The sequence below is a fragment of the Lepus europaeus genome, chromosome 18 (genome assembly GCF_033115175.1).
Source record: "Lepus europaeus isolate LE1 chromosome 18, mLepTim1.pri, whole genome shotgun sequence".
Classification (NCBI taxonomy): domain Eukaryota; kingdom Metazoa; phylum Chordata; class Mammalia; order Lagomorpha; family Leporidae; genus Lepus; species Lepus europaeus.
This window is the reverse complement of record NC_084844.1, coordinates 72,582,471-72,609,376: the sequence shown is the minus strand read 5'-3', so window position 1 is coordinate 72,609,376 and position 26,906 is coordinate 72,582,471. Positions and strand designations below refer to the sequence as shown.

The 26,906-nt window shown below is 40.1% G+C and overlaps 1 protein-coding gene and 1 long non-coding RNA gene across 3 annotated transcripts in view; both read left to right on the top strand.

Moving 5' to 3' along the window:
• Positions 1 to 20,837, top strand: part of LOC133776545 (uncharacterized) — a 39,679-nt gene extending 18,842 nt beyond the window's left edge. For both annotated transcript variants that reach the window (XR_009868435.1, XR_009868433.1), the window contains one exon: positions 20,716 to 20,837. This is a non-coding gene — a long non-coding RNA (uncharacterized LOC133776545). The remainder of the gene's footprint in view (positions 1 to 20,715) is intronic.
• A 255-nt stretch (positions 20,838 to 21,092) lies between these two features.
• On the top strand, positions 21,093 to 25,633 carry LOC133776544 (zinc finger protein OZF-like). Its single transcript, XM_062215529.1, has 2 exons — positions 21,093 to 21,180; positions 23,250 to 25,633. Exons 1-2 carry the CDS (start codon positions 21,096 to 21,098, stop codon positions 24,716 to 24,718), a joined length of 1,554 nt encoding a protein of 517 aa, XP_062071513.1. The 5' UTR covers positions 21,093 to 21,095; the 3' UTR covers positions 24,719 to 25,633.
• The last annotated feature ends 1,273 nt before the right edge of the window (positions 25,634 to 26,906 follow it).

The window sequence follows — 26,906 nt, the reverse complement described above, 5'->3', positions numbered from 1 at the left end:
GGGGAGTAAAGCAGCAGATGGAAGGTCTTTCTCTCTCTCTCTGCCTCTCCTCTCTCCATGCCTCTCCTTTCTCTGTGTAACTCTGACTTTCAAATAAATAAATCTTTAAAAAAAAAGAGTTTATGCTTACGGGTAGTGGTCATGGAAAATATATGGGACATTTTGCAGCAAGATTTGGGATGAATTTTCTAACCACTGAATCTCCTAGAAATTAGAATACACTTCTAATGCATAACTTCCTCTTATGCTTAATTAGGTTTTTGTTTTGAATTGTTTTTGATGAAACAGCAAGGAATTCTGAGTTATAGACTTCCTATTTCAGAGACAGGAAAACATTAATGCCTGCATTATAATTAAATAATGCCTATCACCCTTTCTTAAGCAACAAATGATCATAGATTCTCTCTTTGCTAATAATTAATGAGCATGGAGATTCTTTCCACTGTAACCACTCTCCCACCTACACTCCCTCCCCTCTTCCTCCTTCCTCTCCTATTGACATGGAATGCCTTACATAGCTAGGGTGAACATTTAACCTGCTTGGCCCTAGATGTTTATACACTTCAACTCTGTGTCATTATTAATATGCCCTTTTTATGACCAAGCTTATATCAGAACAACAAATTATATATTCACCTAATACTGACAGTCATCAAATCAATTTTTATTTTCTTCTCTATTAGGCAGTTCTTGAGGGGCAGAAATATTTATTTTGTATATCATTTATTCATTCAACTAAAAGACTGACTGTCAAGATGCTGAGTTTTAGTGTCAAAGCAAATATGTTTCTAGACCCCATGAAGTTTACAGTCTGGCAAGAAAGAGCAATCTACCCAAAGAATATTGTCTTTCATAGTGAATGGTGGTGTGAAGTCAGTGGATAAAGATTTAAGCATTCTTAATCCAGCACCAACTCTAATCCCATGATCTCTAATTGAGAGAAGTAATCAGAGATATAGAACCCCATGTTACCCAGTTATCTCTTTGAATTTCTGCTTAAAAATAAAACATATCAAACAACACACAAATACCTAGCACTGCATATTTACATACTATCTTGATATTAAAAATAAGAAAAAATTACCATGAAATAATAGAAACTTTGAATCTCCTTTGTTTTCTAGACAAGTTAATAATCCTATGTGGTTCTTTACAGTGTAAATTATTTTTGTAGGTACTCTTTGTATCTCTCACATTTTTTCCCTATGAGAAATCAGATTTTAAAAACTGAGACCCAAGACAAAAAAAAGATTTTTAAAACTAGTATTATATGTTGATTGGCTCTTTAAAAAAGATTTATTTATTTATTTGAAAGTCAGAGTTACACAGAGTAGAAGGGGAGAGAGAGAGAGAGACATCTTCCATCTTTTGGTTCACTCACCAATTGGTCACAATGGCTAGAGCTGTACTGATCTGATGCCAGCAGCCAGGAGCTTCTTCTGTGTCTCCCACACAGGTGCAGCTGCCCAAGGATTTGGGCCATCTTCCACCACTTTCCCTGGCCATAGTAGAGAGCTGGATTGAAAGCAGAGTAACTGGGACTCAACCTCCACCCATATGGAATATCAATGCTGGTGGCAGCTTTACCTGCTATGCCATAGTGCTGGCCCCTTGATTGGCTTTTAACTTAGACTTTTAAATGATATTAAAAAACACCATGTTTTTCCAAGCTCTTTCCATTCAGTTTCTCCTTTGTAAACTCCAGATAATACTGTCCCCAGAATTAATCGAAGGTATATAAATGATATAAGGCATTTAACCCCTTAACCTGTCTTCTTGAATATTCAGCTATGTTAGCTCTGTGTCCATTCCTCTGTTTGTCTCCGTACTAGATGAATAAAAAGACAGTGTAAAATGATTTGAAAAGAACTATAAGGGGTCAGTGCTGTGGCACTGCTGCCAATTGGGGAGTGAACTAGCCGACGGAAAACCTCTCTCTCGCTCGCTGCCTCTCCTCTGTAACTCTGACTTCCAAATAAATAAATAAATCTTAAAAGAACTGTAAACACAAATAAAAATTGTATTCTCAAAACTGGATGTTAAACCATGCCTTCTACACCTCTCTTAAAAGTTACATTCTACCATAGTCATTTATGATTTCTAGGGCCAAAGCAGTAAATAAGATTTTTCTGGAAGAGACAGAGGTTATGAGGGAGCCAAAATTTGGGGTCAGTAGCAGCAGTAGGTGTCACTCTTTAAGATTTTGATTCAGAAAAGGAAGAACAGCAACTGATCCTTGAGATTTTGGGGTGGGAAGGAAAGGAAGGAGGGACTTAACAAAAGCAAATACAGCAGTTTCCGAGTGCTCACCCAGAGCCTGCCTCCTGCTGCTGCTTCCCTCTTCATTGTCCGCCTGTGGGTCCCTCGTGCCAGGGACTCTTTCTGCCCCACTCTCCCTGCTTCGCTCCCCGTGGTTCCAGAAGAAAGGGTACCTACTCCTGGGACTTTCTGCAGCAGGTTTGGGGTACAGGAACGGGCGGGGAGGCGTGTGGGACAAGGGTGGGTGCCAGGGCGGCTGGAGGCCCCCAGTGAGGCTCACTTACTTCTCAGCGATCATGGCAGCTTTCCCGAGGTCAAGGGCTGGGACCCGGGCTGTTCTGTCTCCCACCTAGGCTTCCCAGGCTCCCAGCGCCTGGCCTGTCCCTAATGTGCTTTATTTAGTGGTTACAGGAGAGGGCAGCGTTCTGGGAAACTGCACACACAGGGCAGCTGAGAGCACAGGGAAGGAAGGCGGGGAGACTCCTTCTCTCCAGTTAAATAAGCCGGGTTCCTACTGTGGGTGGTCTCAGAATGCAGTCTGGCAGGGCCTCCTGCTGTTTCCTGGGCTGGTTCCTGCAGGGTGGGGCTGGATGGTCTTCAGCAGAGAGCCTGGGGCACAGAGGGGTGGGAAGGAGGATCTGACTAGGATCTGCCCCACTGCTCTCATCCTGCACCTCATCTTCCTGGTGGGGTCCCCATGGACACACCTGCTGGGTGTGGCCCTGAGTGTTCAGCTTTTTCCCAGAGGGAGCAGTGTGCAGCCTGTGTAGCAGCTTTGTGCATTGATCCCTTTCCCATATTTGATTATCAGATTTTTCCAATCTGGAATTTGAAGCTGTTACAGAAACCTGGTGTGGGAAAACTCCCTTCTTTCAAACAGGCACAGAGAGAGTGGAGGGTCCAAGGAGTTTATATTAATGGCCCTAGGCTCAGCTGGAATGATTTCCTGAGAATTGAGCATTAAACTCAAGTTTCTTAGAATATGTATAGGATCACCAGCATCATACCTCAGCTGTTATAGTACTGGTGGGTTTAAATGCAGCCTACATGACTTAGGATCACATTTCCAACTATCGGTGGGTCCAGTATGTTTGTAAAAGAGATGCCAGGGACAGATTTACGAGGACAGATTTATGACTGGAGTTTTCAGAAGCAGAACTTAGGGCATCTTCACTCCCTAGACAAGATATCAGTGGGCAGCTGCTTCACTCATTAATTGTGAGCATCCACTTTTCAAGGTTTATGTTGGATGGGGTTCATTTCTCTTTCTTTGTCTCAGGTTGTAGCTGTATTTCTTCTACAAGGCCATGGAATCATAGCTGATGATTTATTTGGCTGCTTTTCATTTTCTGTCTTCAGCTATTTCTTCTCCAGTTAGCAAGGTTGTCAACTGTTTTTACCTGCCACTGATCTCTTTGCAAAGTGAAAAGTGAACTAAAATTAATGCAAGTCTACTGTGTTGTCAATAACTGGAGTTTTTTTTTTTTTTTTTTTTTAAGATTTATTTATTGGCCGGCGCCACATCTCAATAGGCTAATCCTCCACCTGTAGTGCCAACACACCTGGTTCTAGCCCCGGTCGGGGTGCCAAATTCTGTCCCGGTTGCCCCTCTCCAGGCCAGCTCTCTGCTGTGGCCTGGGCATGCAGTGGAGGATGTCCCAAGTGCTTGGGCCTTGCACCCCATGGGAGACCAGGAGAAGCACCTGGCTCCTGGTTTCAGATCAGTGCAGTGTGCTGGCTGCAGCATGCTGGCCATGGCGGCCATTGGAAGGTGAACCAATGGCAAAGGAAGACCTTTCTCTCTGTCTCTCTCTCACTGTCCACTCTGCCTGTCAAAAAAAAAAAAAAAAGATTTATTTATTCATTTGAAACTCAGAGTTACACAGAGAGAGGCAGGCAGAGAGAGAGAGAGAGAGAGAGATATCTTCCATCCAATGGTTCACTCCCCAATTGGCAGCAGCAGCTGGAGCTGTGCTGATCTGAAGCCAGTAGCCAGGAGCTTCTTCTGCATTGAAGCTGTTTTTTAAAATAATTATTTGTTTATTTGAAAGGCAGAGTTACAGAGTGGCATAAGCAGAGATAGATGGCCTAAGCTGTTCTGATACAAAACCAGGAGCCAGGAGCTTTGTCCAGGTCTCCTAGGTGGGTGCAGGAGATGAGGGATTTGGGCCATCTTCTACTGTTTTCCCAGGCCACAGCAGAGAGCTGGATGGGAAGTGGAGCAGCCAGGATCCCAACTGGCACCCATATGGGATGCTGACACTGCAGGAAGTAGCTTAACCCACTATGCAACAGTGCTGCCCACTAACTGGAGCTCTTTTAATCTGAGTTTGCATAAAGTGGAGAATTACAGCATCATAAATACAGATAAGTAACAGTTTTTCTCTGCCTAGTACTTTACAGTTACCCAGTGATCCACTGAGAATCTTATATTCCACACTGTGTAATTAAAGAAGGGCAGTTATTTGTCTTATTTTGGGTTCTGTGTTTAAACCCGTGACATTTTTGACATGGGAGGAAATTAGTTCTACATTTTCATAGAGACTGGTCTGTGGAAGCATCTATAGAAGTTATAACTGTGAGAGTGGTAAGAAAGAAGAGGGGAAGAAATAAGTGCCCCTTGCCCCCCACAGATATGTCCACATAGTGGAGTAGAAGATGTGCCCTGGAAAACTATGGCTGACTTTCCGTGACAAACTGTGTTTGAGTGCTTCACATGTTCTGATAGAAAGGTATTGCCACCAGGTTACTACTATATTTATTTAGTTAGTTAATTTTTAAAGATTATTTATTTGGAAATCAGAGTTACACAGACAGAGAAGGAGAGGCAGAGAGAGGAAGAAAGAGAGGTCTACCATTGGGTTCATTCACTCAATGGCTTCATCATTGTGAACCTTGCTCAGTTCCTGGCCTATACCTTTCCTTTAACCTAGTACTTTGCCATGTAGTAGTCCATGCAAACTGCAGACTGCATAAATGAATGAATACTTTGATGGTTGTGATTTCTTAGAGGAATATCATAAGGGACAGAAGGAATAAAAACAAAAAAAAGTATCCTCAGTTTATAGAAGGTATACTATTTTTGCAAGCGACAGAGAGAGGAAGAAGAAGGAAAGTGGTGAGACTGGAAAGTTGTGGCAAATATAGTAGGCACTGGTCAAATTTAACAGGCCCATTAGAAAACATTAAGGTTTCCTTACTGCCATGTAGACTCTGCCCTCTAGAGGTGAACAGGGTCCTCTAAAGCCACTTGTTGCACAAATGAAAACCCAAGCATTGTGTTCTCCCACATATGGAGTCTGCTATTGGTTTTGATTTACGTTTCCCTAATGGTGAGTGATATTGGGCATGTTCATATATGTCTTGACCATTTAGATTTCTTCTTCTGAGAAACATCTATTCTGATCATTGCCCATTTTTTTTTTTTTTTTCTCTGACAGGCAGCGTGGACAGTGAGAGAGAGAGACAAAGGTCTTCCTTGTGCCGTTGGTTCACCCTCCAATGGCCACCACGGCCGGTGCACTGTGGCTGGTGCACCACGCTGTTCCAAAGGCAGGAGCCAGGTGTTTCTCCTGGTCTCCCATGGGGTGCAGGGCCCAAGCACTTGGGCAATCCTCCACTGCACTCCTGGGCCATAGCAGAGAGCTGGCCTGGAAGAGGGGCAGCCGGGGCAGAATCTGGTGCCCCAACTGGGACTAGAACCCAGTGTGCCGGCACCGCAAGGCAGAGGATTAGCTTGTTGAGCCACAGCACTGGCCTTGCCCATTTCTTAACTGTACATTTTGCTTCTTGTTTAGAGTTTTTCCAGTTCTATATATGTATGTTCTGGCTATCAATCTTTTGTCATATGTAGAGTTTTCAATGTTTTCTGCCATTCTGTTTGTTAATCTTCACTCTGATGATTACTTTGTTGTGAAGATGTATCTTAATTTGATACACTCAAATTCATATGTTTTATTTTTGTTACTTGTGCTTTTGGAATCTTACCCAAAACTGTTCTCTAGCTAATGTTTCATAGTTTCCTCTATCTTTACTTAGTTTTTGGTTTTGTATTTAGATTTTTAATTCATCTTGAGTTACTTTTACATAGTGTATGAGGTGTTGGGGTATATTTTCAGGCTTCTACATATGGATAATCACTTTTCTCCAGACCATTTGCTAAAAGGAATCTTCTTCTCCTGTTTTTTTTTAGTTTCTTTGTTAAATATGAGTTGCCTGTAGAAAAGTCAGTTTATTCAGCTGCCTATTCTTTTCCATTGAACTATGTGTCTGTTTTTCCAACAGTGCTAACACTGCCTCTATTTTTTTAGTTTTTTTTGAAAGGCCAGACACTTCTTCCAAGTCTTTCATGTGGGTGCTAGCACCCAGGAACATGGGCCATCTTCCACCGATTTCCCAGGTGCATTAGTAGGCAGCTGGATTGGAAGTAGAGTAGCTGGTCTCATAGCAGCAACATATGGGATGCAAGGTCAAGGCTCTAACCCATTGCACCACAGCACCAGCCCTTTACTTACTTATTTCTGTAGTGATCTTTCATTATTCACTTTTTCTACTGCCCTGCAACTTGATTCATTCTTGTTTTTCTCTGGGTACTGGAGGATGGTAGTAAGTTGCTTCTGGGATATCTTTTTTGTGTTTGTAGATAGTTGGTCATCTATAGTCATAGTTTTAATTTTTATATTTCTCTGCCAATCATGAGAACCTTCTAGATGACTGCATGAAATGTTGGCAGAAATGAGGATGTATTAATTTGCTAAGAAAATACCAGAGAGAATATAATTTAAATCATGGGATTTTACTTCTCAGAGTTGTGGAGCTTGAAAATATAAGATCAAGGTCCTAAAAGGCTCAATTTTTCAGACAGACACATATATCATTTGACCTGCTTAAAAGCACTTTCTTCAGGTAGAGTCATGTTGGTGGTTAGCACTTCAGTGTTTGAGTTTTAGGGAGGCACATTTCAGTCCATAACATCAAAAGGGGCCCTGTGGTCTGCTTCAATGACAGTCATTTCTAGGGAGGACAGAAAGTTTGAAATCAGTGTTAGGATTTCTCACAGTATTACTGTCAGTGCTATCTCCATACAATGTGCATTCATGTACACACAAACAAAAATACCTGTACATATAAATGCATTCTACAGTGGAAATGTCTGTTGGTTGTGTACAGGTAACATCAATATAATAATCCATAAGATGGCCTGTAAGCAGACATTAAAAAGAGGATTAGAAAGAATGACAACAAAATCTGCAGTTACCTATATTTATGTATATATGTATGATATTCAATATTTATAGTTGCTAAAAGATGAATGCTGATGTGTGAGAAATAAAAGGTAAACCTTACCTTACAATATTGCAGCCTATTCTACATGAAAGGTGTCTTCCTAAAACCAATCACTGGGCCCACTCTGTGGCATAGTAGGTTAAGCCTCCACCTGCAGTACCAGCATCCCATATGGGCACTAGTTTGAGTCCCTGCTTCTGCACTTCCAATCCAGCTCTTTGCTAATGGCCTAGGAAAGCAGTGGAATATGATATCAATGCTTGGGCCCCTGCACTCATGTGGGAGACCTGGAGGAAGCTGCTGATTCCTGGCTTCTGGCACCGGCTTCAGATTGGCCTAGCTCCAGCTCTTCTGGCCATTTGGGGGTGAACCAGTGGATAGAAGACCTCTCTTTCACTTCCTCTCTATATCTGTAACTCTGCCTCACAATAAATAAATACATTTTTAAGAACCTTTCACATTTTACATTTCTTAATTTTTAAAGATTTATTTATTTGAAAGTCAGAGTTACAACTGGTTGCAACTGCTGGAGCTGTGCTGTTCTGAAGCCAGGAGCCAGGAGCTAATTCTGGATCTCCCAAATGGGTGCAGGGGCACAAGGACTTGGGCCGTCTTCTACTACTTTCCTAGGCCATAGCAGAGAGCAGGATCAGAAGTGGAGTAGCTGGGTATTGAATTGGCCCCCATATGGGATACTGGCACTTCAGGCCATGGTGTTAACCTGCTCCATCACAGCATCAGTCCAATATTTTAAATTTCTGATACTCTAAATTAGCACAGGACTACATTACACATAAGAAAGATGCATTCAAATATTATAAATCTAGTACATTTTAGCAGAAATTTTAACAAATACTTCTGCTTTTCTCAGAATTATGTATTAAATTAATGACATAATGAGTCATTGTCAGGTTTTTAGCTCTTTGACAGCCACTTATAATACTTAACAGCTTTTTCAAATTTATTGCTAGTGTATTTTTTTCAACACATGCACTGGATTTTACCAGTTTAGTGAACATGGCGTTGCCTATTCTAGGATTTGCATTTTATGCATTTTCATGGCTCACATAATCAACATCTGCAAAGCCTCTAAAAGACATAAATAATAACATGAATCAGGTTTTTTAAAAAAAAGATTTATTTATTTGAAAGTCAGAGTTGCACAAATAGAGGAGAGGTACAGAGAGACAGAGACAGAGAGGTCTTCCATCTGCTGATTGTGGCCCAGTTGGCCACAATGGCTGGTCTGCATCGATCCAAAGCCAGGACCCAGGAGCTTCTTCTGGGTCTCCCACGTGTGTGCTGGGCCCCAAGGACTTGAGACATCTTCTACTGCTTTTGCAGGCAATTGCAGAGAGCTGGTTCAGAAATGGAGCAGCCAGGACTTGAACTAGCACCCATATGGGTTGCCAGCACTGTAGGCAGCAGCTTTACCTGCTATGCCACAGCACCAGCCCCACATTGCATCTTTTTAAGATGATATGGATTTAAGTTCATGAGAAATTATTAGCATAGTGGGAACTGATAGATATGGATGATTCAGGATGGGCTTGTTAGGGATGGTAATGTTAATTTTCTTATAAAATAAAAATAAAATATGATCAGACATAAATGAAGACTAAATTTTATTAGTGGTGATCCAGAAAACACTGATCTCAGGTCTTTTTCTTCTAGTGTTAAGTTTATGTTTTAAAACTCATATTAAGTGAACAAATTTCATGTAATTTATATATACAGATTTAAGAGCAAACTGATACATCCTACCCTATCTTCCCTTTGTCTCATACTTCCAACTCCCTCCTTCTTGTTTTATTTTCTTTCAACTTTTACAACTCCATGCTTTGATTTAATTTTAGAATCACAAGCTTTAACCCTCTACAAAATAAAGAATTCAAGTAGTAGCAGAAATATCGATGAGTATATTTTCTATACTCTATCAAAGAGTACAGAAAAGCGCTGTGAACAATAATCAAATCTCAAAATGTCAATTTAACTCATGCTACATTTTGTTGTCTATATATTAATTACCATCAATCAGAGAAAACATACGGTATTTGTCTTGTGGGGACTGGCTTTTTTCACAAAGCATAATTGTTTCCAGTTGCATCCATTTAGTTACAAAAGATAGGATTTCATTCTCAATTATGGCTGAATAGTATTTTAGACTGTATATATAGCTCATATTCTTTTTCCAGTCACCAGTTGATGGACATCTGGGTTGATTCCATGTTAACTATTGTGAATTGAGCTGTTATAAACATGAGGGTACAGATAACTCGTGCATATGCATATTCTATTTCATTTCATTTGGATAAATTCCCAGGAGTGGAATGGCAGGATCATATGGTATATCTGTTTTCAGATTTCTGAGGAACTTTTATACTGCCTTCCATCATGGCTGTACTAGCTTCATTCCCACCAACAGTGGGTTAGAGTACCTTTTTCTCTACCTCTCCACCAGCCTTTATTTTTTGTTGACTTTTTCAAAAGAATTCTTTATTTGAAAGGTGGAGTTACAGAGAGGGAGAGGCAGAGGCATAGAGACATAGATATTTTATCTGCTAGTTTATTCTCCATATGACCCAACAGGTGGTGCTGGTCCAATCTGAAGCCAAAGTTAGAAGCATCTCCCTGGTCACCCAAGTGGGTGCAGGGGCCCAGGTACTTGGGCCATCTTCTGCTGCCTTCCCAAGCACATTAGCAGGGAGCTGGATCAGAAGTGCAGCAGCCTGAACTCAAAATCGCAATCATGTGGGGTTCTAGCACTGCAGGCAGCAGCTTAACCTGCTACACAAAACCTCCATCTCCTGACTTTTGGTTTCTGTATGAGAGCCATTCTAACTGGGTGAGGCAAAAGGTCATTGTGGCTTTTATTTGCAGTTCTCTGATGGCTATTGTTCCTGAGCATGTTTTCATGTGTCTGCTTGCTAATTGAAATCCATCCTTGGAAAAATGCCGATTTATATCCTGTGCCCATTTCTTGACTGGATTGTTTGTTTTTTGTTGTTGAGTTTTTTGAGCTCTTTCTAGTTCTGGATATTTTACTTTTTCAGTTGCCTAGTTTGCAAATATTTTCTTCCATTCTGTCAGGTGCTTCATCTTGTTGAATGTTTACTTTGTAGTTCAGAGGGTTCTTAGCTTGATGTAATCCCATTTGAGTATTTATACCTTCATTGATTGTGCTTCTTGGAGCCTTTTCTAAGAAGGCTTTGCCGATGCCAGTATCTTGCAGAGTTTCTCTGATGTTTCCCTCTAGGAATTTGATGGTATCACATCATAGATTTAGATCATTGATCAATTTACACTGTATTTTTGTATAAGTTGTAAGGTAGAGATCTTGTTTCATTTTTCTGCATGAGAAGGTCAAATTTTTCCAGCACCATTTTTGAAGACTGTTCTTTGTCCAGGGATTTATTTTAGATCATTTGTCACAAATTAGTTGGTTGTAGATTTGTGGATTAATTTTTGGGGATTCTACTCCACTTCATTCATCCACATGACTTTTTGGTGCCAGTACCAGGCTGTTTTGATTATAACTGTCTTGTAATAGGTCTTGAATTTTGGTATTATGAGGCTTCCAACTTTGTTTTTGTTGTTTAAGATTCCTTTAACTATTTGGGGTCTCTTGCATTTCCATGCAAATTTTAACATTATTTTCTCTAGATCTCAGAAGGATGTTGTTGGTATTTTGATTGGGATCATATTGAATCTGTGATTGCTTTTGGGGGGCTAGTGCTGTGGTATACTAGATTGAGCCTCTGCCACCCACACTGGCATATCACATGGGCATCAGTTTGTATCCTGGCTGCTGCTCTAATGATCCAGCTCTCTGTGAATGGGCAGGGAAGTCAGTGGAAAATGGTTCAAGTACTTTGGCCCCTGCGCTCATGTGGGAAACCCTGGAGAAACTCCTGGCTCCTTGCTTCAGATCAGCCCAGCTCCAGGCATTGTGGTCATTTGGACTCAATTACGTATTTCTTTTATGAGGATTTTTGCATCTATATTCATCACAGATATGTTTCTTTTTTAAAATTTTTTAACTCTACTTACAGGTAGAGTTACAGAAAGTGAAAAAGAAACAGGGAGAAAGATCCTCTCTTCACTGCCTCACTCACCAAATGGCCGCAATGGCCGGATCTGTTCTGACCTGAAGTCAGGAGCCAGATGCCTCTTCCTGGTCTCTCATGCAGGTGTAGGAGCCCAGGCACTTGGGCCATCCTCCACTGCCCTCTCAGGCCAGAGCAGAGAGCTGGACTGGAAGAGGAGCAACTGGGACCAGAACCAGCACCCACATGGGATGCCAGATCTGCAGGTGGAGGATCAACCCAGTGTGCCATGGCACCGGCCCTCATCAGGGATATTTTTCTATAGTTTTCTTTTTCCACTGTGTCTTTTTCTAGTTTAAGAATCAAGGTGATGCAGGCTTAATAGAAGGAGTTTGAGAGGATTGTCTCTCTTTCAATTGTTTTGAATAGTTTGAGAAGAAATGGAATTAGTTCTTCTTTAAAAGTCTGGAAGAATTCAATAATGAGGCTGTCTGATCCTGGACTTTTCTTTGTTGGGAGGGTCTTTATTACTCATCCAATTTCTGTCTTGGTTTGTGATTTATTTAGCTTTTCTATGTGTCTTTATGACTAAATTTTGGTATATTGTGTATGTCCAGGAATCTGTTCATTTTTTTCCTCTAGGTTTTCCAATTTATTAGCCATCACAACAGATGCCCACATCCTATATTGCAGTGCTAATCTGAGTTTTGGGTATTCCACTTCCAAATCTGTTTCATGTTAATATCCCCAGGAAGCAATGGATGATGGCTCAAATTCTTTGATTCCTGTCATCTAATTTGGAGAACTGTAACCTAAATGGGGACTTGAGAACCTGGTCTTGCATAGTTGTTGTAGCCATGTAGAAAGTGAACCAGCAGATGGGAGATCTCTATGTTTCTCTTTCCCTCTTTCTTTGTCTCTGCCTTTTTTATCATATTAACATATTTAATTATTTATTTGAAAGAGTTACAGAGAGAGGGAGAGACAGAAATCTTCCATCACCTGATTCATTTTTGAGATGACTTCAATAGCCAGAGTGTGGCCAGGTTGAAGCCAGGAGCTTCTCCTCCAATGTGTGTGGCAGCAGCCCGGCACTTAGCCCATCTTCCACTGTTTTTTCAGTCCATTGGCAGGGAGCTGGATCAGAATTGGAATAGCTGATACTTGAACTGGTGCACATACAGGATTGCCAGTGTAACATATAGCAGCTTTGTCCACTGCACTACACCACCAGCTCCCCTTTCTGCCTTTTGAATAAATAAATCTTTTGAAAAAGAACTTCGGGTAGTAAAAGTCATCATGACTGAGCAATGGCAAATTGATTGAAGTGATCTACTTTTTTAAAGATGTATTTATATATTTGAAAGGCAGCACTACAAAGAGAGAGTGGGAGAGATTGATTTTCCTATTCAAATGACTGCAATGACTGTGGCTAGGCCAGACTGATGTCAGGAGCCAGGGGCTTCTTTCAGTTTCTTACATGGGTACAGGAGCCCCAATATTTGAGTCATCCTGTGCTGCTTTTCCAGACACATTAGCAGGGAACTGGATCAGTTTGGAGCATTAATGTCTATGATACTCTCCTTGCAGTTAAAGAATTTGGAATCCATTTTGATTATGGGTGGGCCAAGTACAACAGCTTCCAATCGTCCAAGGTTTGGACTAGATGGGTTCTGAGAAATTTTGTTAAAATAGTTATTAATCATAACTCTCAGCTTAAGCTTTTCTTACCAAATTTTCATGTTTGCTGATGTTAACATCTATGGGAAAATTGGGTCTCTGGATTGCAACCAATGAAAGCATCCAGACTAACAGTAAATAAGGTCAATAGTCAGCAAATGGTGTCCAGCTGAACTTAAATAGCTTTTCTTGTTTGGTAGAGGGGTAACCTCCTGCATTATACTGACATACTGACATAGACAGTAGATATTGGAGCCTGTCCCTTGTGCCAAATGGAGAATGCCACGTTTTGGTTCATTATATATATATATATATATATATATATATATATATATACACACATAGACATATATACATATACACACACATATATATATACACACACATACATACACACAGATTTTATTTATTTATTTGACAGGTGTAGTTACAGATAGTGAGAGAAAGAGACAGAGAGAAAGGTCTTCCATATGCTCGTTTACTCCCCTAATGACTGCAATGGCTAGAGTTGGGCCAATCCAAGCTAGGAGCTTCCAGGTCTCCCACATTTTTGCAGGGACCGAAGCACTTGGACCATCTTCTACTGCTTTCCCAGGCTATTGCAGAGAGCTGCATGGGAAGAGGAGAAATGGGGACTAGAACTGGTGCACATATTGGGTGCTGGCACTGCAGGTAAAGGATTACACCACTGCACCACAGTGCTGGCCACAGTCTATCCTTAATTAAGGACACCTCAGTAACCATGCTCAGGTTTTACTGTCCTATATTCATGGCCAAAGTCCTAGCAGACAACATAGTTTGGAGAATCGTAAGCACAAGTTGTGTAGGAGACTTCATTTCTCATACAGCACAGTTAATAACAAGGTTCCAAGAGGGGAAATTACTTGCATCATAGTCTTTGACAACTAATGGACATCACAGGTGATCTAGAGAATTTAGGTTTGTGAACCCCTAGAGTGAAAAAGTCACTGAGAACACAAGGACAGTGCCTAGAGTTTATTTTGATGGATTTTAGCCCCTTTCATTGGAGGGAGGCCCAAAGAAGCTGGACTGATTTGTATACCTCAGAAGTGTCTTTTCAAGGTGAAGGCAAACTGAGACTGAGGGGCTTTTGGAAAAACTTTGAACAAAACACATTTGCCATACTTGGTTAAGACACAGCATTTATCTATTGAGATGCATCAGATGTGTTAACATTAGCTATAAGGTACAGTGGACATGGTGGATGGCATATAGCAATATGATTTTAGTAATCTATCATGAGGTGCTATTTTTTACTGGATTTAGCAGGTATAATTGGGCTACCTAATGGGGTATAGCTTGAATAATCACCTTTCTGTTAAATAAATATGAGGTAGTAAATGTTAGTATAGGAAGACATTGAGTTTTCTTTTATTGGGCCTTCTTGGTTATTTTAATCTGGGATCTGCAAATTCTCATTTTCTCTAGCCAAGTTGTAACTTAAAAACTTTATTTTATTACACATCATGTTGGACTAACTTTGCCACTTCTGGGATTTTTTTTAGTACATCTGACAACTGGAAATTTAGACAATAGTATAGTACCAAGTAAAGTACTTATTTTTCTTCTGATACATATTTTGAAATTCTTCTAAAATTCCTATTGAGTACTCTTGTTAAATTTAGTTGCACCCCTGGTTAAGACTTATTGGAGCCACTCTACTGATTACATCTATGAAACTTTGTTAATAAATGCATATAGAACCTGGGAAAGTTGATTTATATCTTATGCTGTAGAGACATAAGACAGAACATCTTTTTTATCTTTTTCAATTATATAATTTAAAAATGAATTTTAGGTTTTCAATAGGATCAAATTGTGTACTTTTCAGAAATGTATACATGCAGACAACTATAATTTATGCATTTTACATTTTCCTTCTTTAGATTTTTAAAAAGCTTTACTGAGATTGCTGCTGTGATATAGCAGGTCAAGCCCAGCTCTGGCCATTGTGGCCAGTTGGGAGTGAACCAGTGGGTGGAAGGCATCTCTGTCAATGCTTCTCCCTATCTATAACTCTTACTCTCAGATAAATAAAGAAATCCTGTAAATATTTAAAAATAAAAAATAAGGAAGACTGACCTCCCTCGAGTTGCAGAATAAAGTCACTGAAAGGTAATTACCAGCTCAGAGATGATACAGGAATTTGAACAGCACAATTCAGACATTATATCTAGTAAAAATTGACCAATAGCTGTGGGCCAAAAGTCAGTGCCCAATGACACTACCACTCAAATCATAATTTCATGTCCATTCTCACTTATACAGGAAAAGGAGTAAAAGCAGGAAGTCCATGGCATCCCTTTATCTGTCTCTGGGCCTAATTTGTGGGAGAAACCACAAATTAAGTTCAGATCTCAAAAAAATAAAGTTTTGTTAAATACTTAACTAAATGGAGTGATTCATAGATGAATTTCAGGAACTTTTGGGTAAAGAATTACCAGGTAGTGCAATTTCAATTATTCATGAACATTTTAGAAGGCACTCACCCCAATTTCCAGCCATTTTAATACACTGAATAGATTCAAATAATTTTCCTCACTGCAAAATATGATGCATTGATGGGTGAAAAAATGTTTTAGTAGGTAAGATCAAGCATCATTTTAAAAGATTAAAAATGGGTTGTTGAGGAACATTAGTTTCTTCGAATATTTTAAGTTAAAAAAATTCTTGGGAGTCTTTTCCTGAGTATCTGTAAGAAGTATATATTTAGGGGGCTGGTGCTTTGGTGCAGCAGGTAAAAGCCCTGGCCTGCAGTGCTGGCATCCCATATCGGCCCTGATTCCAATCCCAGCTGCTCCACTTCTGAACCAGCTCTCTGGTATGGCCTGGGAAAGCAGTGGAAGATGGCTCATGTCCATGGGCCCCTGCAGCTACACAGGAGACCAAGTAGAAGTTTCCATTCCTGGCTTTGGATAGCTCAGCTCTGGTTGTTGCAGCCATTTGGGGGGTGAATTAGCAGGTGGAAGACCTCTCTCTCTTGCTCTACCTCTCTCTGTATCTCTGTCTTTCAAATAGATAAAATAAGTCATAAAAAATATGTGAGGTTTTTAGAACCATATTTTAATTATGAGATTTAAAAATAACAATAAATTTAATGACAATTGCCAAGAATTCTTTCCATATTTGAATTTCTCCACTTATACTATGTTTCTTTCAGATGTAAATATGTCAAACCAAGAATTACTGAGGAATTGGATAATTATGTGGGTATCTCATGTGGTCAGGAAAGTTCTGATATATCCCCTCTGTGTCCCAGGAGGCTGATTTTCCAGCTGATATATGGATCATCTTCATTTCTTCCTAATGCAGGCATGCATTGGTATCTGGGAATCTAGCCTCATTTGCCCATGATGTCAGCAGGTCAGGACCATGGGAAATCTCCTCTGGCCTCCTTCTCAGCATGTGCCATTCCAACCACTCCCACCATCTTCACAGAATTCCTGACCCCTGGGGCTTTCCTCATATGCTCAAGAGCTGTGTGGTTGGTTTCTGTGTCTGTGGGTGTTAGTGTGAGGGTGAAAGGAACCTTGGAGAGCAGGACAGGTGTCTGTCTCTTGGTGGCATAGGTGACAGCCATAGATCTGAGGTGTTAAGTCAGGTATTCAGGTGCACCCTGTAGATCTTGGCTGGTCGAGGAAGAGACACCAGTGGCACAGCCTCAGTTCTGGAGCTGGAGAAAGGGTGAATTTTTATTAACATATTTTAGAAAGTTGAAATTTTAAGGAATTTTTTGTCAGAAAATGCTGCACTGAAAGAAGACTGGAGAAAAGGTGAATAAGGTTGAGATTTTAAGGATTTTTTTGGTCAGAAATTGGTGCACTGAAAGAAGACCAATGTGTCTCCAGGTGTACAGAGTACAGTTCTAAAAATTCTGTAGAAAGTCTGTCTCATCCAAGACGGCAATGGGATGGAGCTGGGGGTTCAGGCCATTTGGGATGAAATGTGTGTGGGTGAATGTCTATTGCACCTCTGTCACTATTTACCTATCTGTAAGATTAGTGCTACTAGTGAAATGTCCCTGCATTCCCTGAGAAATCCTCGTGAGGTGTGTGCAGGCTGACTTACACTATGTGGCAATTGCAATTTTGGGGTTTCATGGTATATCATCTTCTAGTAAAATTTCTGTTTTCCTGCATTGTGTAGCCTGCCTTGCACTACTCTTTCAAGGTTACAGAACTTTATACAAGACCTAGTTTGCAAAAATGTGGAAGTTTGGATACTCTGTGACAATCCCGTTTGCAGAGAGAGAGATGTCTTCCATTTGCTGATTTACTCTCCAACTGGCCACAATGGCCAGAGCTGCACCAATCCAAAGCCAGGATCCAAGAGCTTCTTCCAGGTCTCCCAAGCAGGTGCAGAGGCCAAAGGACTTGGGCCAACTTTTACTGTTTACACAGGCCATAGCAGAGAACTGGAACTGAAGTAGAACAGCTGGGATTTGAACTTGCACCCATATGGGATACAGACAGCTGCTTTACCTTTTAAGCCACAGTGCCAGTCCCCAAAATAACTTTCATTAGTGTAAATTTTACTGAACATAGTTTATTTGAACAATAACTAAGTTTTATTGTTTTTTGTTGTTACATTGTCATTTAATAAAATTTTGGCAATGCTTTCATTAAAGCAATGATAACTTCTGGTTAATCTCTGCCACTTAATAGAGGTCGGGGCACTTGCCTATATATTTCCATGTTTAAACGTTTATTCCTCCATGGTGAAGTTGACATTTTCTCTATTTATATATTCAAGATTCTTTATTCATTTTACCATTCCTTTTTCTACAGTGTAATGTAGAAGGAAAGATGAGAAATTTTCTTTTAAATCCTTGCATTCACGTTTTCTTCCAGGTATGGTTCAGGGCACCTCCTGATATTTCAAAAAGCAAAGAAAATTAATACATCACCTGCAAATTGTGTGCTTTTTAAAACATATTTATTTTATACATTTGAAAGACAGAGTCACAGAGAGTGATAGAGAAAGAGAGCAAGAGAGAGACAGAGAGAATCTTTTATCTGCTGGTTCATTCCCCAAAAGGCCACAATGGTCAGAGCTGAGACAATCTAAACCCAAGAGGCAGGAGATTCTTCTGTGTTTCCCACATAGTTGCAGGGGTCCATGCACTTGAGTCATCCTCCAGTACTTTCCAAGTCATATTAGCAGGAGCTGTATCTGAAGTAGAGAAGCTGGGACTCAAACTGGCACTCACATGGGATGCTGGCTCTGCGGGCTGGGGCTTTAACCCACTGGGCGATCACACTGGCCCCTGTAAGTGGTTTTTTTATTCCCCAACTTGCTGTCAGTTTTCTTTTTAGATTAATAATAATTTATTAATGGAAATGGATAAAGGAAGATGAATTTTATTCTCAGGAAATATATAAAAACAAGATGAATGGTGAATATGTCATGGCTATGAAGCATTGCAGTTATCCAAGATAAGGCAGTTTTGTCGCTCACCTTTCTGTTGCCATAGCAAAATATATATTTGTTATATGATTTCAGTTGAAGCTTCAAGGACAATATTCTAAATTTTGGGGTCATGATGTCCAATAGAGTCTTTAGTGTTATACAGATGATGTAGTGGGCAGTGTTTTAGTGCCACCCTGGAAGTAAACACTTAACATTCTGCAAGGGAAAGAGTTACCTAGGGCTAAAACACAAATCAGTTGCATTTATTTTTAATTGTTAGAGCAATGCAGTCCTTAATAGTTTGAGGACATGAACTTGATCCTGAGCTAGGACGATGTCGGGAAAATAATCTACTGCAGGTTCTTTTATGTTTTAAGATTTTTTTAAAAGATTTATTTTTTATTTATTTGAAAATCAGAGTTACACAGAGAGAGGAGAGGCAGAGAGAAAGAGGGAGAAGAGAGATCTTTCATTCAACAGTTCACTCTCCAATTGGTTGCAATGGCTGGGCTGCACTGATCTAAAGCCAGGAGCCAGGAGCTTCTTCTGGGTCTCCCACATGGGTTCAAGGGCCCAAGGATTTGGGCCTTCTTCTACTGCTTTCCCAGGTCATAGCAGAGAGCTGGATCAGAAGTAGAGCAGCTGGGTCTCAAAACGGTGCTCATATGGGATGCCGGTTTTTTAAGCCAGAGCATTAACCTACTGTGCCACAGTGCCAGCCCCAAGATTTATTTATTAACTTATTTGAAAGGCAGAGTAATAGAGATAGGGAGATATGGGTAGTGAGAAAGAGATATCTTCCATCTACTGGTTCATTCAACAAATGGACACAATGGTTGGCCAGGCCAAAGCCAGGAGTCTGGAACTCTATCTGGGTCTCCCATAACCATGGAAGTGGCCCAAATACTCAGGCCATCTTTCACTGCTCTTTCAGGCACTTTAGCAGGGAACTCAATTGGAAGTGGAGCACCAAGGACTCAAATTGTTTGTTCACATGGGATGCCTGAATTGCAGGTGGAGACTTACCTGCTGCACCACAATGCTGGTGCCTACTGCAGGTTCTCAAACAAATCTCTCTGTATTCCCCTCAGTCACAAATGCAGATTATACTGCAGAATTTCTCAGGTTCTGTCCTTGGGTAAATAACTCCACTGCTTTTACTTTAATTTGTTATAATGTTATTTCAGTTCTTTAAATGTTTATGAGTAGAATAATTATAGAAAAAGCCAAAGCTGCTTTCTATTCTTTCTTGAATCTCCTCCCTTATTTTCAAATATTTATGAGCTTGGTAGAGAAAGAAGTTGATGGTGTGAGAGAAAGCTAGAGAGCTCCCATGTACTTCTTCACTGCCTAAATAATCATATCAAGCAAGGATGGGGCACAACTGAAGCCAAGAGTCAGGAATGGAATCTAGGCCTCCTTCTTGGTTGGCATCACCATTGCTTCCCCTGTTCTGCATTAGCCGGGAGCTGGAAACCAGAGCTGGCACTGAAATCCAACTTTGGAAATTTAATGTAGAGAGAATATCTGAGCTGGCATCATAAACACTAAGTTAAAGTCCTACTGTCTCTTTTAAAATATTTTTTTCTCTGCCATAATTGCATTGACTGTGTATAGTGTTTTCCTGGAAATTCTTCACTGTTCAATCCCTTCATAACTTCCCTGATGGTTTCTTGTCTTTTTCCCTGAATACTTCTACATTCTTCTGAACATTGCTCATTCCAGAGTGACTTTTGTCTCCCTTTCAGCCTACTGTGCAAATACCCTTGACATAGTCTGGCCTTTGTGAACAGAAATTCCTGTTTCCCTCCAGCTTGGGCATTTTTCACAGCCTTTATACCATAGGTTTGATCCCCTGCTGAATGCTTCTGTGAGGCTGTCCAAATGCTCAACCAATCTAAAATGAAATGGCATTCTTGCTTCTTCTTCCTCCATACCCATGTAGAAGATATACAACTGCCATTGTTTGTTATGTGACAGAGTTGACATGTTGACCAGGAGTGTTTTATCCCAGGTGATGATAGCATTTGAAGACCTGGCTGTGTTCTTTACTTGGGAGGAATGGCAGAACATGAACCAAGCTCAGAAAATCCTGTACAGGGATGTGATGCTGGAGACCTACAGCAGCCTGTTCTCCCTGGGTAAGTGTCACACTTCACATGCCCAATGGTAACATTTTCTCGCTATTTGACAAAGAAGTGAGCACTATTCATAAAGTTTAATGAGGGACAGGTATAGAATTTGAGTCCATGAAGAATCTGAATATCTACCACCTGGGAAGGATTTCAAATTGGAACATTTGTTCCATAGCTTCTGGACCAAGCTGTACTTCTTTAATTAACCCAAGATAGTGATTTCACAAAGTCTACATTGTTTCCATTAATAGGGTACTGCATGACCAAACCTGACTTGATCTTCAAGTTGGAGCAAGGAGCAGAGCCCTGGATGGGGGAAGAATGCCTACATCAGAGCCTTCCAGGTCAGTCTGCACATAACGGGCAGGGAGGCCAAAGTAGAAGCAGTGCAGCAGATATTGACTGGTGTTCTTTCCATGATTTTTTCCCAAGTCTTACTCCTGAAGACAGCTGGTCTTGTGATTCAGACACAGACATTCTACAGTATCTATGGAGATCAGTATCTCTGGTAAAGGCAAAGGAAATGAAGTTTTATGTGAAAATCAACAACTGATGAAAAACCTCCAGAAACTCAAATTATCACAGAGGGGTGTTTATAGAAAGAAACAAGAGGAGGTAACCAGGGCTGACGTCTGCACAATGAGTTAGAAATCAATTTTCAATAATTGAGCAGACTCTGGATTGCAGAAACAAATTATTTAAACTGGTGGGAATGTATAGCCAAGGTGGTCTATTGGGACTTTCTGTAACTGTTGCAGTTCAAAGAAGCTGAGGATGTCAGGTTTCCTTAGAAATATGGGGAAACTGTAAGAGTGCATATAAAACAGAGAATTTCATTAGAAAAATTTCACAAATGCTGTTTCCCTGGGAAGACAGAACATGAGACAACCACATATTCAAATCTTGTCCCATGAATGTGATCCTTCTTAGAGTATAGACACATTTCACTCTTTACCTTCAAGGAAATGATCTAGTAAAACTCCCATATTTATGGTTGAAATATCACAGAAGTATAAAACCCACAATTTTTCTAAAATTGAAAAAGGGGCTTGCACTGTGGCTCACTTGGTTAATCCTCCCCCTGCAGTGCCGGCATCCCATATGGGCCCTGGGTTCTAGTCCCAGTTGCTCCTCTTCCAGTCCAGCTTTCTGCTGTGGCCCAGGAGGGCAGTGGAGGATGGCCCAAATGCTTGGGCCCCTGCACCTACAAAGGAGATAAGGAGGAAGCAACTGGCTCCTGGCTTTGGATTGGCATAGTTCCAACCGTATTTGCCATTTGAGGGGTGAGCCAATGGAAGGAAGATCTTTGTCTCTGTCTCTGTCTAACTCTGACAAATAAATAAATAAATAAAAATACATTAAAAAATGGACAGGGAAAAATTGGTTTCTAGATTACAGATGAATATATTTATTAAATATTAGTCCATTCTGTGAAGTCTTATTCATTTTTGTGAAAGTAGAAAGAGGGAGAAAGAGTGAGAAATATATTTTCTATTTAACTCCCCAAATACTAGCAACAGTTATGACTAATCTGAAGCCAGAAGCCTGGAATTTCACCTACTCATCTCTATCACAGGGTCCCAAGCACATGAACCATTATCTGCTGCTTCCCAGTATATATTATCCCAGAGCTGTATTGGAAGCAGAGTAGCCTCGGCTTAAACTGGCACTGTTTTGAGATACAGGCATCTCAAGCAGTGACTTAAGAGATCTTACCACAAAAACCACTCAATCATACTTGAAAAAAATTCTGTTAGTAAACAGGATCATGGATGAACATTGGAAAATCTATGGATACAATTTAATATATTAATGTATTATGGAGAAAACCTGTATATTCATAAATATGTATCTTCTAATCATTTTGTTAAAATTTTATGATGGAATGAGCATATGAGCCTGAGCCATTCTCCCTCATTGCTCAAAGGATATAAACTTTGGAATGTATTCCTTGCCCTTGAAACTCAGTTGGGTCTCACAGCCTATTGCCTTCATACCCCACCCTGCATTATTTTCCAGGTTCCCAAGGCCCCCCACCCAGTTCCTGGAATTCCCCTCCACTGCTGGCCCCTACCCCCATGCCCAGCCTTAGCCCTCCTTATAAAGGTCTAGCCCCTGGGAGTTGGGGCCTTCTGCCACCTGCTCCATCTTGTACACACAGCCAGTTAGTCACCCACCTCTGTGGATTAATTTTCTCTGAATAAATTCCGTCTGGCTGTAAATTGATACACTGTCTCCTCTATTCTACAACTCTTTTCCTAACTTTTTGGTGCCCTATGTGAGGAGGCACCAATGCAGAACTTTTCCTAACATCTTATCCCTCTTAAATACAAGTAACTTCATTCCTTTTACATGAGTATGCTAGGAGAAGCAATTATATTTGATTTAGTGACATTTTTTTTTCTCACTTCAGTTGCCATGAAACTGGATGAACTGATTAAGACCAACCAGAAAAGTCTGGAGAAAAATCTGAATCAGAATGTTATGAAAAATAATAACACATTAACTCCCAAGAGAGTTGAATTCAGAAAAACACTTAATTTAAGTATAAGCCATATTCCAAAACTGAGTATCAAAAAGAGAAACTATTCAGGAATAAAACCTGAAGAATGCAGTGTATGTCAGAATGTGTATCCCCATTGTGGGCCTGATCAGCTACAAGCTGGAGAGAAATTTGATGCTACTAAGGCACCTGGGAACACTCTCCAGTTCTGTGAGCCTCTTAATGAACAGCACAAAATTCAGACCATGGAGCAGGCACTTGAACAAATTGGACAAGGGAAAGTCTTCAAAAGGAAGAATATATTCTATGAATCTGAGAAGCTTTTTATGGTAGAAACCTGCAATAAGCCAACTGCCACTATTGGCAAGACAACTCAAATACTACAAGATTTCCATAAAAAGTCTAACCTCAGTATACATCAACAAAGTCCCAAAAGAGAGAACGTTTATAAATATATTGGGCCTGTGGAACCTGTCATTTACCAATCACATTTTAGAATGAATCATAGACCAAATATAGAGAAGGAATCCTATGCATGTAAAACTTGTGGGAAGTCATTCACTAAAAAATTCTGCCATCCCCTCCATCACAGCACTCATATAGTGGAAAACCCTCATGTGAGTAATGATTGTGAAGAAACCACTCACCAGAAGTCAGGTGTCATTAGACATCAGAGAATTCACACAGGGTTGAAATCTTATAAATGTAATGACTGTGGGAAGTTCTTTGGCCATAAGTCACACCTCATAAATCATCAGAGAATTCACACAGGGGAGAAACCTTATGAATGCAATGACTGTGGAAAAGCCTTTGGCCAGAAGTCAATCCTCATAATTCATCAGAGAAGTCACACAGGGGAGAGGCCTTATGAGTGCAATGACTGTGGAAAAGCCTTTGGCCAGAAGTCAAACCTCAGAAAGCATCAGAGAAGTCACAGAGGGGATAAGCCTTATGAATGCAATGACTGTGGAAAGGCCTTTGGCCAGAAGTCAAACCTCAGAAAGCATCAGAGAAGTCACACAGGGGATAAGCCTTATGAATGTAATCATTGTGGAAAAGCTTTTGGCCAGAAGTCATACCTCGTAAATCATCAGAGAATTCACACAGGAGAGAAACCTTATGAATGCAGTGACTGTGGGAAAACCTTTGGCCAGAAGTCAAACCTCATAAATCATCAGAGAATTCACACAGGGGAGAAACCTTATGAATGCAATGACTGTGGAAATGCCTTTAGCCAGAAATCAGCACTCACAAATCATCAGAGAAGTCACACAGGGGAGAAACCTTATGAATGCAGTGACTGTGGGAAAATCTTTGGCCAGAAGTCAAACCTCAGAACGCATCAGAGAAGTCACACCATGGAGAAAGCTTATAAATGAAATGACTGTGGAAAAGCCTTTGGTCCCATCCTTGCATACCAAGGATAAATCCCACTTGGTCTGGGTGGATGATCTTTCTGATGCATTGTTAGATTCAGTTGGCCAGAATTTTGTTGCGGATCTTTGCATGTATGTTCACCAGGGAAATTGGTCTATAATTACTTTCTCTGTTGTAGTTTTTTCAGGTTTAGGAATGAAGGTGATGCTGGCTTCATAGAAAGAATTTGGGAGAATCACCTCTCTCTCAATTGTTTTGAATAACTTGAGAAGAATTGCAGTTAGTTCTTCTTTAAATGTCTGTCAGAATTCAGCAGTGAAGCCATCCAGTCCTGGAATTTTCTTTGTGGCGAGGGTCTTTATTACTGATATCATTTCCATCTGGTTGCGGGTGTGTTTAGTTTTCCTATATCTGTGTTGCTCAATTTAGGAAGGTTTTATGGATGTAAGGAAGGTGGAAAGCCTTTTTGCTATAATTCATAACTCATAAGATATCAGAGAATTCACACAGGGAATTTTCTATATGACCTTTTTGTACAAGTTATATCTCATGAAATATTAGAGAATTCACCAAGGGGAGAAATGCATGAATGTAATAAATGTGAATAAGCCTTTGTGGTACAAATCAGACCTCATCAAACATAAAAGAATTCTCATGGGGAGAAATTTTATGAATGTAATGACTCAGAGCCTTTTACCATAATTCAGCCCTCATTGTACATCATCAAATTCATATAGGGAAAAACCCCTTTGAAAGTAAAATCCCTTTAATTACAAGCCATACCTCATAAGACAACAGGGAATTCACATGGGAGAGAAACATAATGGATGTAATGAGTGTTGGAAAGCTCTGCCCAAATCTCTCCTTAGAATGCACAACATATATATCTAATGAATGAAATAAATGTGAGAAAGTCATTTCACATAAGTAATGCCTCATAATCCATCATGGAGTTTGAACAAGGGAGAGACCTTAACAATATAATGAAGGTGGAAGAGCTTTTCCCCAAAATTCATGTAAGTATTGTGACAAAACCTTTTGCTGGAAATCACATCCTATCTAACAGACTCATGTAAGTGAGAAAGCTTATAAATATTATTAGTGTGAAAATATTGTCAGAAGTCAATGGTACATCAGAGAATTGACACAGGTGGTTTCTTAGGAGTATAATGATTGTGTAAAAACCTTTTCTTTATTTCAGGCTTGTATAGATATAGAATTCACAAAAGGTAATATTCTTTGCATGCTGTAAATATGATAAAACCTCTAGCCAGAAATTAGACATCAGCAGACTTCAGAGGATTCATAAGGAACAAAATTCCATGCAATGACTTTGGAAAAAGTATTTCTGCTATAAATCAGTCCTCAATTCCCATGAATAGACTCACAAATGAGAAAATATGCATGCATAGAAAAGTTTTGTACCATAAATAATCTCTAGATGGTAAACTAATAATTCACACAAAAGAAAAATCATGAGTGTAATGGAATTGGGAAACCCTTTGCTGTAAGGCAGATTTCCAGGAAGCTTAGCAAGATAACAGAAAAGTCTCTGAAAATGTAACATGTCTGAAAGAATTGTTGGCATCACAAAGTGGAGGATAGCTCAAGTGCATGTGTTTTTGTGACCTGGCATCCAAATTGGTATCTCTTTTTCTTTGATGAATCCCTTGTTTATTTATTTAACAGATTTAGAGACAAAGTGTTCCTGTCCATTGATTTACTATTACATGCCCACAATTGCCATGGTAAGGTCTATGGCAAAAGCTGAGTGCTGAGGGCTGTGAATCTGATTCATCACTGATAACACTGAAGACATTGGATCCTGGTTCTTATGCTGTTTTGCATGGAAATGTTTTTCTAATTTCATTTTCAAATAGTTCATTGTTAATATAAAGAAATGCTTCTGGTTTTTAAAATTTTATTTAAATAATTTGTGATCAGTGTGTATTAGTCAGACATTATTACAGGGTGTAGTGCAGTATTTGCACACATTTACACAGTAGAAACTGATCAAGCTAAGCAACTACAGTTTTATCAATTTGTTTAAAGATTTATTTATTTGAAAGACAGAGTTACAGAGAGAAGTAGCAGCAGAGAGAGAGAGAGGTCTTCCTCTGCTGGTTCACTCCCCCAGATGGCTGCAATGGCTGGAGCTGTGCCAATCTGATGCCAGGAACCAGGAGCTTC